General features: G+C 38.7%; 1 protein-coding gene across 2 annotated transcripts in view; it reads right to left on the reverse strand.

Annotated features, from left to right (window-relative positions):
* Positions 1-5,068: 5,068 nt before the first annotated feature.
* The window catches only part of PPA2 (inorganic pyrophosphatase 2), a 42,025-nt gene continuing 32,971 nt past the window's right edge, over positions 5,069-14,122 (reverse strand). Inside the window, exons 11-12 of one of the 2 annotated variants that reach the window (XM_054064948.1) lie at positions 8,924-8,963; positions 5,069-7,679 (exon numbers count right to left, since the gene is read on the reverse strand). In XM_054064948.1, coding sequence (XP_053920923.1) covers positions 7,633-7,679; positions 8,924-8,963 — 87 coding nt within the window. In that variant the 3' untranslated portion in view covers positions 5,069-7,632. Of the gene's footprint in view, positions 7,680-7,709; positions 7,895-8,923; positions 8,964-14,122 lie in introns of those variants that run through there. The other variant, XM_054064949.1, reaches the window with a different exon arrangement.

Here is a 14,122-nt window from a genome sequence, read left to right on the forward strand (position 1 = left end):
ATTTCAACACCACATTTTTACTGAAACAAACATCATCGGCCTGAATAAAAAGCCAAACGCACAGAATCCTACACTAGAATTTCTTATTACTGGAATACTACTAACAAATATACTTAATTATTGGGACAGTATGAATAGCTCAACTTAAATGGGGCTACAGTCCCATTACACTAATATTTTTAGTCAGCCTGCCAAAGGAATTGCCTCCAGTTTACACTTTCATCAACATGACAAGATTGGAAGTAAGCAGAAAGACAAGAGCTCAGTAGGTCTGCATTAGAAGCAGAAGTTTCTTCAAGATATAAAGGAATTTAACCTCCTATCCCCTGCACCAGCTGTGGGGTGACAGTGATCTGTCAGTCTGTAAAAGTGCTTTACAGTAAAACAGTGTGAGTCAGTAATCGCCAAATGCCAGCTCAAACAGTTTGTGAAAACAATGTGAGTGATGCCAGCTTAACTCCTGGAAGGCAGAATCTCTTCACAGTTTGGTTGCACATTAGAGAAATACATATTTCCTGTGCCATTCATGGAAGCTCTAGGATTCAGCTGGCAAAAGGACACAATAAATAGGTTTTAGTCCAGAGAAATATACTTCCTCAAGGTGAGCCACACTTTGTTTATGAATACAAGGCTTCCTTTTCCAGGCGTCAGCAACGTGTGGTATCTAGGCCATCAAGACATTAAGATACAACAGCATGGATCTAACATCCCAATAGCTTACATTTTCACTATTTCAAACATGCTATATTTGTCACTTACATTTTAGTCCTGCTTACAGGACTGTTTCGTGCTACAGCCACTATTGCTTCATATAATATGTAACTGTTTGCCAAACAGTAACACCAGGGTAAGTATCAGGGTTCACCTGATAGGAGGTATTCACCTCCTTCACATATCAGCTGCTGCCCCTGAGTAACCCACTCCCGTTTGCCGCTCCTCAAGCTCTCTTATTAGCAGAACAGGAATAGCATTTAATTCTCCCATCTCTTACCTGTCTTTTCTACTTACATTATTAGCTCTTTGAGGTGCTACGTATATTTCAATGTATGTACTGCAATGCTCTCTGATCATGATTACAACAAGTTCTAATAGATTTTTTTTTAATGGTTATGTCTGCAAAACGAGGGTTTGGGGTTTTTTTTCATTATTCATATTATAGAAAATAGCATCTTTAAAATCAGAAAAAATAGCTTCCTGGTTGTTACCTGGAAGGAGCATTTTGTTTTTCTGAATACACTGTATCATTTTGTGGGTCAGCAAACTTCAGTGTACTGTTGTTTCAAAATGAGGAATTTAATAGGCATTTTTAAATACGAAAATTCACAAGCTGCACACTCAGGAAGCAAAACCCAATTATTAGAGGGAAAAAAACTGGAAATGAGGCAGCTACCTCTATTCACTATGCAACTCATCATCATAAAGAAGCAATTTCTGCTACACTTACTTTAACAAACCTATATTTAGAAAGGGATCAGGCTTTTAGTTAATAAGGGAAAAAAAGTTGTGAAGTTTTAAGAGCTGGTGTGCCAATATTCACTAACTGCCGCAGTTTGCTTGCTGCCTTCCTGGTAAAGGCACTCCCCCACCATTCTTCTCCCTTCTCTGAAAAAATAGCTTTGTTTTCACATGAGATCACCAGATCATTCATTCAGTAAAAAATGTTATATGCTGTGCAACTTGAACACACTACGCTTTCAGGCAGCCCATAAGCATATTGGTATGATTCAGATTAGTTATACTACAAATATAATAAAGAGCTTCCACGTCACAGAAACATCATTATGATATTTTCCAGAATTGTGTCAGTTCTTCCAAGAAGCATGAATTGAAAAGAGACATGTAAGGCTGATTTGCATTTCAGTTGGAGGTCCCACAAACCATTCCAGCTCAAGATAGAGAGCTAAGTGACTCACAGAGCTACTTTTACAAAGCAAATTACCATAATCGGGGAGCAACAATTCTGCATGACATGGAAAGCAGACAAGGATGACATATAGGTCTACAGAAACATAAATCTCAAACCTCTTTTCATATTTGGTTGGAGATACTGTTTCCCTTTCCCTCATTTGGGTTCTCATTTCCCTCATTTTCTTCTCATTCTCCCAGTTACCTGTGTGACAAGCTACAACTTTCTTTTCGTCTGCACTTCACAATGACGATTGTTCAGCTGCCCTGCTCTTACCCTCACTCCTTTTCTCTCGCAGGACTTCCACACATGCACAGCTACAGAAACTTTCTTTGACAGGATCCCAAAACTTCTCTTCTCTGAACACTAGGAAGCTTTGTGTTGCCAGCCTATGGAGTGAGAGAGACATCTGTCAGTAATAAGGCTTCCTTCATGTTTAAAGTTTTTAAGCAACTAATGCATATAACATCACTGTAACTTAAACAAATACTGTCCCTATTTATAGGTACAAAAAGAGAGACTTCAGTGGTTTGTTAGTCAGAAAACTGCCCAATTAAAACCCTCCGAATTCTTAAATTCTTGATTCCAAAATCATCACATAATCCAGTTAAAGTAACACAAGAAGTAAATTTCAGTGAACACCTCTGTCTGGGGAATTTTGTCCTCACCTGACTGTGCCTTCCCTCTCATCCCAGCTCTCCAGGGAGAGCAGGCTGCCAAAAGCCGCTCAGCTAGATGTGATTTTTTTCTTTGCCACAGAGTAGGTCTTCTAAATAGCAGGAACTAGTAGGATATTTTCACTTTGACTCTCGAACCCGCTTTGTTCCCAGGCCTCCTATGATTTAGAGTTAAAATGCCCTGAACTCCCAGGTGGTCACTGAGTTATGCTTTGAAACTGGCTTTTCTGCACTCCAGAAATGTCACACACAGGCCATTAGCGGACAAAGATCTGCTTAAGAATGGAGTTTAGTCTCCTGCAGACCTTATGAGGATGAATTTACACCTCAAACCCTCACCACCATTGATGCTATTTTCACTTTTAAGATAATTATGCCCTTTGGCACATCAGTCTGACTAGTAATGCAGCATCTTCAGTCAAGTCTTTCAAAAAGCCTGTCAGTATAGCTAACCTTCTCACTGTAAGCAAAGCTGAATGCATTCTATGTTTTCCTAAACATTGGAAGGAGTTCCCCTCTCTACATCGGAGAAGTGTGAAGTCTCTGGCAGAAATCAGAGCACTCGCAGAAGAAAATTCTCTACCTGTTTTACAGATAGCATAAAGATTAGATGGTCTGCCCAAGTTACACTATGGAAAAGCAGAATTTGAAGTTAATTCCTTCTATTCCAACCCGAGGATTTTGACACCACGTACATGTTTTCTCTTCAACATATTTAAAATGTGAAATACAAAACGCTGAAGAAAAACCCTAAATCTGTAGTTGGTAGAATAGCAGCAGACAGGATTCAGATAAACAAAGTAGAGAAACCAGTTTCGTAACATTCCAATATCCCTGTCCAGACATACACACCAGTAAGTGAGAACAAAGCTCGTAAGAGCTCTAAGTGCAGCCATTTCAGTCACTACACTTACACTCTTCAACCTGAAAGAGAAGCTTACAGGAGCATCCAGTGATCTATTGGCACAGAATAGTGGGCACAAAATCAGATCTCGAAATCTGAAAAAGAAACCCTTAATTTCCAGGCAAGCATTGATGCACATACAGAGGCAAACCAGCAGAAGTGCAACTGAACACACAAATTTGCATATGAGCTGCAATACCAATACCAATACCTGGTCAATGCAAGTATCATTCCTACAAAGATAATAAAGTCAGTACTAAACTTGATGACATCTGTGAAGAATCTAGAAACTTTCTGAAGATGTTTTAAGTGAAAAAGCTAATGGACAGCAGCGTTCTGGCACACAAGACATTTTTCTCAGGCAAAATAGTGCAATTCTTTTTGGCTTCTGCATTTTTGCTTACAGGAAACCCTTTCTTGACTCACAAGAACAAATCATCAACAAAAAAAATCTTACTTCAGACTTAGCATACTGAATCACTGATAAGTTACAACTGAATCAGTCTTACCAGATCAAGAATGAGAGAATACAGCAGCATAACTCTGCTCATAGCTCCAGAACACTTTAGGCTTCTGCCACAAGAACTAGCAATAAATTAATTAGCCAAAGCCAACAAATAATCACAAAGTGACAACGTACCCCAGCGAGTTTGGCTTTTTGGTCTAGTCTCTAGACCTCATCTGCAGATCCAAAAGCACTGCACACATGGGTGTGGATCAGTCAGTCAAAACAGCTGAGCACCAAGGTCATGTCTGCACAGAAGACTCCCAGAAAGCCAACTCAATATACACAATTGCTGCTTTTCACTGTTTTCCCCCCACTCAAGAGACCAAATATTCAAGTACTACTTCCAAGCACCTAAGGGATGCAATTCCACCTTCTGTTTAGTAGGTAACTGTCCTTCTCCTTGGCAAATGCATCCTATTGGCCTCTCCAGGTGCAAAAAATCAGCACCGTTACACATTGCTGCAACATTTACGCAAAATTGTTCTAAAGCATTTCAGTCTCTCCTATTTAATGTTCAACTCAATGCTTTTATTTGCCTGAACCTCCTAGATCTGTCTTCCATTCTTTCTGTTCTCTTCCAGCCAACTTGTAACCAAGTCATTCTCTAAATCCCAGATCTCATGACCTCAGGGCTGCAACCCAGGTTATCAAATCTGGTAAGACATCACCTTAAGCTTTACAGCAAAGGCAGAAAAAAACCAATTTTAGTACCCTACTGACTTAATATTGGGTTTGCCTTTTAACTGGACTAAAGTTGAACTAAAACCCATTAAAAAGATTAAATCCCAGTAAAAGCGAAGAGAGGTGTGAAACAATACTTTGGTCAGCTTAGATTTGCTTCATGCTGTAGCTCTCAAGTATTAATGCAAGCGGCAACAAGAGGCAAGTTCTGGTAAAGCACTCTCCTTGCATAACATCTATGAACAGTTATCCCAAAAACATGTTAGAATTACTTGCTGTTCTTTTGGGGGTTTTCAGAGGCTCTCCATTGTTACTAGCAGCAAGAAAATAACATCCTAACAGCGACAACAGTGTACTATTTTCAGAACCCTTTTATTTTCACCCTTTAAAGAATAACGAACATTATTCCTACAAGTAAAATTCAAATCCCAACTTTTGACAGGGGACTAAAGTGTGGACTCCATGACAGTAAAAGGTATTATTTTGAGCAGCAGCTAACAATTTATATAAAGAATCTCCACCATTACAATAGTGAGAAGGAGGGAAAAATAGGTAACCTTTCTCTCCAAAACAGACAAAAAGAGGAAACCGAGATGCAAAGTTATCCTTGAAAAAAATACACGCATGTGTATTATTACATATTCAACACAGAAAACACAGTTAAGATGGATTTATTTTCAGGGGGTAGGGGGTGGGACACAGAAGATACTTTTCCCTTCAAGACCTCTTTCCAGGAGATACGAGTATCAGGTATGAAGAAGTTCTTCACATGAAATTACTGAGAAGTGGACAGTACTACACTAAGCTTCCCACTTCAATGAAACTACTTTTAATTACAACAATACAGGCATACTTCCAAACAAATGGAAGACCTAGCCTACGAAAAAAAGCCAAAATAAAATAAAAACTGTGTTTATTGCACAGGAAAAATACATTCTAGTTTCTCTGTCCCATCCCCCTAATCCTTTTATTAGCAGACATTGTATCCAGAGCTATTTCATTACCCTTCAGTTCTGAAACCCAGGTCAGTAGCATTCGGTACATATTAGCAGCAAAGCTACATGTAACCGTACCCCTTTTTGTTTCACTTGGGAAAAATCTGTGGAAAATATACATAAGTAGACATTGAAAGGAGTCTAAAACCAAGAGAAGCATCTTTTTATACACTCTACAAATAAGAAATATTTAAACATTTTCAAATTTGTGACAGTATTAGGCACTTCCAATCACTTCAATTTTCAGCTTTCCCAAGTACGACTCATTATATTCTTGCACAAAGTCTAACCCTATCTAGAAAATTATTTCTCCTTCTGAATTTCTAACCATATGCCATCAATACAGCTATAAATTAGGAAACGGTAGTAAAAATATTTGAAGCAAAACTTAAGTAACTTCTGACCTCCTCCTGATAGTTCAGCATGGGTATGTTTGTAATCAATATTTGTTTTTCATATGTGTACACCTTTGTATAGTAGGTCTCAGAAAAAGAAAATGGAAAAAAAGGACAGCAGTGACCACGGTACAAGAAAGATGATTTGATTTTACAGTGTCCTTCATTTTCCAGCTGTCCCTAAGCACTTGACAACAGTAAAGCCTTCCAAATGTATCACCATAGGGGCAAATACAGCAGCTATTCTGCACTCTACAAGAGCAATCTCATACTGAGAGGCTGCATGTGAACAAAAGACACCTGGAAAACATTAAGTCCATTTGAAAAAAAAACAAAGGCTATTCTATCTGCAGGTATAATGTTGCATGTAGTTAGAATTGTAAGTGTAAAATAAGGGATGGAAAATCAGTACTGTAAATGTGTTGGATGTAACGTAACTCTTGACTAAAAAAAAAGCAAACCTTAATATTTGAGGTTTACATTGCATTTTTCATCCACCTAAACTCTGTGTATAAAACAATGCAAAATCCTATGCAGATGGGAAAACTCCATCTATTCACTCATAAATGCTGAGGCCCAAGCTGAGACTTCCCAAGTGACTGGTACTTATAGTCTGGGCAATTTTCTAAAGGAAAGTCTCTAAACCTAGAAAATCATCTCCTAAAATCAAAGAAACGTTCCCTAAGGCAAGAGCTTTCTTACTAATAATGTCTATGGCAAGCCACAGCCTAACTTTTTCAGTTCTTTATCTTCCGTTTCCATCATGCATCAGCAATATTCACCTTTTGTTTCAGTCATCATACTAAGCAGACAACACTCACCTTTGGTCTCAGTAACAAGCTGGATAAAGTTGTTTGTCTATATTATCGTTTCCTCTCTTTCTACTTAACAGCTGGATTTTTTTAGTTTTGTTTTTAATGAACACTGTGGGTACAGACAAGTCAGATATGATCCCGCAGCAGAAAAAGCAGGAGCTATTTTTATCATGAAAGCACAACATATGTTCTATATGTTTTAATAATCTTGTCTCACTGACTAAGGAACTATCAAAAGCCTTCGGGCCTACACAGTTCTGAAAGTGAAAGCCTTCCATAAGGAAGGTCCTTCCTGTGTGATGAAGGACAGAAGTTATCAAAACAGGATGCAGTGCAGAGAGCACTTGTGCATCCTTACTTCAACTGTTATGGCATTAGCTCTTCATAGTTGGATTACTGTTTGGAGTGAAGTTCTGTTTGTTTTTTTAAAGCAAGTATGTTCTGCTCATCACTCTAAGAAACATGCAAAGATAACTGGGCACAAAAGTGAATACAACTCAGGAAACAGTGTACAGTCACATATTAAAGAGCACAGTAAACCGCTAAGCCTCTTACATAAAGATTATTGCCTACTTCAAAAGGATTATAGTCAGGGTGGACAGACAAGCCCTACAATACAAATTAACACAGTCTTCCATGCACTCAAGGGCTGAATTAGTCCAAAATATGGAGAACAAGGTTGAAGACACCTTATTTCCCATCTCATTTGATACTCCATGAGTGGATAACAGCAATTCCGGAGTTCTGAGATTCAGAAACAAACAAGCAAGCAAGTCCTCCTCTTCCCTCCGCTCCACCCTGCACAAAGACAAACATAGACAGGAAACATTTATTTTATAATATCAGCATTTATTTACACGAGAGAAGGTTTACACTAGTTGAAAAGTTGTTTCAACAGGAACCCAGCAATTAGTGCTTTTGTCTGTCTTCAAAATGCGGGCGGACTTTCAGATTTGATGATGCAGCATCAGAACACTTTGACGATCACTTGGAAAAAAAGTGCCAGGAATCAACTAAAACAAAAAAAATATGTATCAAGAATGACATTAATTCTATACAACCAGCCAGACACAAATACTTGAAAAAGCAACACTCTGCCCTTTTGGCTATCTCCCCTCCCACAGCAATAATTTTGGGTGAGCTCTATCTTCAGCCTATTAAAGCCTCAAAATAAAATCGGTTCACTTTTAACAGTTTGGCTGAAACAATCCCACAACAAATTACAACACTGACGTGACCATCCTGGAAAACACCGAAGATCAGGCAGATTATGTTCAGTTGTCTGTCAGAGGTCTGAGATGTAATACTTCAGTAAATAAATGCTATTTATTGGCATGCCATATAAGGGCACACAGAACGCTTTCCCATGACAGACTACACAGATGTTACTTTGCAAACAATCTGGAAGTCAACTGATTACAAAGTTTCTCTTCGGGTTTCTGTAACGCCTTCATCTCAAAAAGCAGGCAGGTGTCTGCCCTATAGTTCTGCCAGTAGAAAAATCTTTTTTTTGAAGTAGTTAACAAAAATGAAAACGTAGGATCTGTTCTTAATTCTTGATAAAAACCATATGTTCTGTTAACATGACAAACAGTCACAAAAGTGAAAGAGAGAAATTTGTCTTTAGAATTTACACTTGAAAATTAAGTATGGTTATGTCACTTCTAGGAAAGGGGGCTGTTTATTTGATTTATTAGCTACTGTGAGGAATGACAAAACTAAGGTAAAGCAACCTTTCTCCTTTAGAAAGGATAAGTGTCACATATTTTCCTTCCATGATCAGTGACAGAAAAATATAGATTTTTCAACTTTTTAAGTTGACTACACTTCTACTCATGCTCAAAAATAATCTTCTCCCACAAACCATCCACGAACTTCTGCCCATGTTCTGTTCAACAGGGGACAGGCATTACAGTCTGACGGAGCATAACTATTACCATTCTCATGTGCACAAATCCATCTTTTTCCAACGCAACAGTTTTTATGTCAATTTTTAAAGCTCATTATTCAAGAAATCACAAGGCATTTGGGGACAAACGTACCTTCTGGGGAAACAGAATCTCCGTTCACAGGCAATGGTGCCTAAAAAACAAACCAATCAAACTGACACATCAGTGTTTAAAGTTTCACCAGCAGCACACAACTCAACGTTATTTTACTGCCGAAGTCAAGACATATTAATAAAAACAGCAGTTCCTGTTGCCCCCAATGCTCTACCTTAGAGACCTTCCCTTTTTTTTCACCTTGTCAACTACTGTACAAATTTCCTGGTTGCTCATAAATGACATGAAATCCACACTAATAACGAGTGATACATTAACGTCTTGCCTAATGTAAAGGGGATTTTCCTACTGTATTGTCTTTGAGGATAACAGGATTTGCTGTTTACATATTAAAGAGTAAAAATACCTTTCCAATTACATTTTATACATGTTTCAGTGTAAAGATACACAGATTGTTTTAAAATGTAGATATGTGAATCCAGGTCCATTTCAACCCAGGGTACACCGCTATTCAATCACAGTATTATACAGCATGTCTTGTCTTATTACTTAAAGGACAAAATTAAAGCCAGTTTTAACACCAGCTGGAAGCAACCTGCCTCATGACAAGGATGCTAGTGACATGCAGAGCAACAATACTCCATTGTCCTTCCAATAGCTCCTGAAAAACAAACATTTTCCAACTGATAGAACTGATGGGACAGTGGTAGACAGCATCACAACACAAGGAATCCTGCCAAGCTCACGTGCTCACAAATTAAGTGCAAAAAACACGTGGACATTGGCCTTCGCCATGACACAAGCCCACTCCCACCTACGCTTACCCAAGCAGATAACCCTAGGAGTAATCATTTTGGTGAACCATGCAAGAGTCAGCCTCACAGGCACAGTTTACAGGTGTTTGAAGCTTCAGGAGAAGAAAGCTGTACAGTGACGCTCCCATCTTCCACACCAACAGGTGGAACTTCCTGCTGCTACTTAGCGGCACAGGAAGACATTAATGAAAACTTGGCATTATCCTGCAGGCAGATAAACTGAGGCAGAAGCTGCATAACCAGGCTCATCACAGTGCAGCACTCAGACTGAGTTGCATTGCTGTGAAATTCCCCTGCTAGCCTGCCTGCCTCCAAGCAGGCACAGGGCTCGATCCACTGAAGAGCAGGTCAAAGCCTGTGAGGAGGAAAGGGAAAAACTACTTCTTCCCCCTACTGCTTTATCCACAATAATTGCCTGCACAGGGGAATTACGTGACTGGTCTGAAAAGGCGTGTCAGTATGACTAATGTAATCCAGGTCTTAGAATTATAGAATGGATTGGGTTGGAAGGCTGGTCATCTAGTCTAACCCCTCTGCAATGAGCAGGGACATCTTCAACTGGTTGCTCAGAGCTGCATCCAACCTGAGCTTGAATTTTTCCAGGGTTGGGGCATCTACCACCTCTCTTTCAGGGTTTCATCACCCTCATCATAAAAAAAATTCTACTCGATATATAATCTAAATCTTTCAGTTTAAAGCCATTATGTCTTGTCCTATCACTATGTGTCCCTCTCCATCTTCTTTGTAGGCCCCCTTTAGATAACGAGTTCCTCAGATGGTCACAATGCTGACCTTCCTCTTACAGTGGGAAGGATTTTGCTGCCCCATCCCTGTCTTGCGGTCCATTCTCTTGAGAGGCGTGGAAGGAGAGGTTGCCAGAGAAGTCAGAGGGGAAAGCAGTTAAGTACCTCAGCCCCTCCTTGTCCACTGCTACCAGCTTGTCAATTGTGTTCATCAGGGGGCTAATGCTTTCTTTAACCTTCCTTTTTGCCTGATGTAACTGTAGAAGCCCTTCTTATTATTCTTTGCATCTCTTGCCAATTTCAGCTCTAGCTGCACCTTGGCCTTCTTGACCCCATCCCTACACAACAAGGTATCATCCCTACACTCTTCCCAGATTACCTGTCCTCACTTCCACAACCTGTGCATTTCCTTCTTGTCCTTTATTTTGACCAAAAACCCAAACAAACCAACAACCCCTATCTCTGAAAAGAACCCAAACCACCAATACTTTGTTTCATAATTGGCCACTGGACAGAAAATTCTGCTTCTACCAAGTATGAAATGGAAATGTCCTCACAGAAAACATGTAGGGAGAAAGGCAGTTAACAGGCTACTTAGACCCGAATTATTTGAAACACGTTAGTAAGCATAAAAATCCAAATTTTCTTGGAGATTTTTTAAATTGTCAGAAAAAGCCAAATATTTTTCCCTGTAATAAATTGTTCTGCATTTTATCAAAAGAGACCTCATCTAGCAAAGCTTTCCTAGTTAATTTTCCAGTATTCTAAGGGAAGAATTACGTGACAGGTCTGAGGAACACTGCTCTACTAACTATATACAAACTGTCTTGGAGATTTTCCAACTTGCAAAGTCCTCAGCAGTTTCTTCACAGAGCAAACGAGCAAGCAGTTCTGGAGATTAATGTTAAAATAAAGTTTGGCTCTCCTGGCCAGTTTTACATATGGCAACACTTAAAAACCTGAAATAAACAGCACATCTTAGCACTAACACCTTCAGCTACAAAGCTCTATTTCTCTTGGGTTTAGTTTTTGACATATACTAACGTTGGAACTGAAAGAGAGATGAAACAATTTTCAGAGGCTAGAGAACACTAGGAATTTTCACCACCTAGTGTTAAGATCAACCACATTTGTAGTTGCAGGGGGCTGGTGCAATCTTGGCTGGTTCAAATGTTCAGTATGCATTCCCATATGCACAGATCATCTTCTGTCTCTTCAGGATTGACTGGACAACGCAACTTCACCAGCTGTACAATCATTCTTAGTTTGCCACTAATACAGATGACAGCACACAAGCCCACTGTCTAGAGACTATCTCACTGGAGTGAAAATTCCCCAACACAGACATTCCACTCTAGTTCTGCATCTGTAAAATAATGAATAGTCAAATAATAGTACAATAAATCCTTCTGGAATAAACAGGAATATCTTGGGAATTATTCAATCAAAATATGTATAAAATTCTGATTAGTGCACAATTTGGTAAGCATTTGGTAAGGAACTGCTTGGTTTCCATTTGGTTCTTAATTCTCTCACTCACCATAAAAGTCAGTTCATAACAATACTGAGTGTTGCCTTTTGGGGATTTGGGTTGGGTTCTCTGAGAACTCAATAAATACACCTGATTTAATGCAATTAACAGACTCAAAAGATCCATAACTGGAGTCTGACCCAGGAAAGAGAATTGTAGGGAACCAGCTCTCACTACACAAGTAGCTCAGAAACTTTACAGTAGCTGAAATATGTTTCTCACTGTACTTGTATAACAAATCTCTACCTCAGCTTTCATTCCTGTTTTTATCCAGAAGTTTATAGATGTACATAAATTAGAAGAAAATAGATCTAGTTTTAGTTTTAAAAAAAACTAAACACAAACAAAAAAACCTGAAGAGACATAGACAGCTTTCTTTTAAAATTACCACAGACATTAAAATTCTGTGTGGCCAACATGTACGTTCTTTCACTTCAGTTTGAAAGAGATGAACGCCTGACAACCAAAGTGGGCGGTGTGGTGTACTAGACAAAAAGTTACCCACTTAATATGTGCAAGTCAACCTCCCTGCTTACATTTAAAGTTTGTCTGTTCACCACTCATATTTCAAGAGCATTTTACTTTTTTTTTTTTATCATAGATTGGAAACTGCATGCAGTATGAACAGCATTTAAAAGACTACTGCATCTTTTCCCTGCCTGAGAAGTACCAAGAGACAGTAGCCTATAAAATCAGAATTAAAATGCTTAGGCTGAACTGAAACAGAATGATGGAAAGGAGTATGTGACAATAACTTCACAAAAACGAGTATCACCTAAAGAAAATTCTGAGAGGCACAAAAAAGCCAGGAACTGATAACATTTGTTAAGGTAGCAAGCGCTCAAAATAAAAACAAGACACTAAAGTTTGATATGAGGTACCTATTTTACGAACTGGTTTTACTAACCTCCCCCCAAAAACCAGGACATTTTTTTTGTTATTAAGAGACAAAGTAAAGGATACTGCTGATTTAAATAGATAATTACTCTACATGCTTCAAAGTACAAACATAGAATGCAAAAGAAAATGCTCCTTTGCAAGTCTGTCATCATCCAAATACAATTGAACTTGAAATTCTAGTTGCATTTAAACAGTCAATAAAAGTTGAATTCGAAAGTGCAGACGAGGTAACTATTTGCTTACAGCTGTGACTGACACATCTAAAAACATATTTGAATTTCAAAAATGAGCTTTTCTTTCATTTAAAACTTACAATCCCATTCACAAGGGCAATCATAAAGGTACTTTTAAAGAAGTTCTGAAAGCACGAGACCCAAACAGGAAAAAGTTAGGTTTGATACCACTTTATGACTTAAACCAAATTTTCTTTGTAATTGACAATCTTATTGGTTTTTGACAAACCACTAACGCATCTTACTAGAAATGCTGTTTGAATGTTAACTGCACAGACAGTGGATGGCATCTCCTTTGACACCTGAACTTGCATAATTACTGTAACTACTGTGGCAAAACATTGGCTGTCCTGGCAGCCACTCACATGTGCAAAATGCCTCCCACGCTCTGCAGCTATGAGCACAGGCTCAATCACAGTATACATTAAAAAAAAAAAAAAAAAAGTTAGGGGTACTTTTCTCCATGTAATTTCTAGTACCTTTGCTTAATTTCTGGCATCCAAACTAGCATACTTTAAAATGGAAGAAATTCTCCTCTGCTAGTATTTGCACATGAAAGCATCAGACCTGCAGGACATTTTTCTTGCCTGAACAGGCAACCCGCATATTTTAATTTTATGTTAATTTTCTGAATATGACAAGCACCCTTTTAAGAAACATTCAAAAAAGCATCCCTCCCTCTTACAGCAGTGCATTTAATTATGCAAGTAGACAAACAAAGGATCCCTTTAGTGATTAAGGACTACAGTCAATGAGTTCTAACACTGGGTTGTAACTCATGGCAACAGGGGAAACAGAGAAGGCAGCAGGCTAGATAACAAATAGCAGTCCATCTTGCTATTCAGGATCAGAAGAAACAGCACTGCAGAGGAAGAAAAGAAAACCAAACCAAACCAAAAAGCCCCTATCACAACAGTAATGAACCTGGTAGAAAGTGCAATTGAGCCACTGCACTGAAAGGCTTATGCTATAACGCTTACATTTTCCCCACAACCTTTGTGGTCTTTCTTTTACTT

This window comes from Cuculus canorus, chromosome 4 (assembly GCF_017976375.1).
Source record: "Cuculus canorus isolate bCucCan1 chromosome 4, bCucCan1.pri, whole genome shotgun sequence".
Classification (NCBI taxonomy): Eukaryota; Metazoa; Chordata; class Aves; order Cuculiformes; family Cuculidae; genus Cuculus; species Cuculus canorus.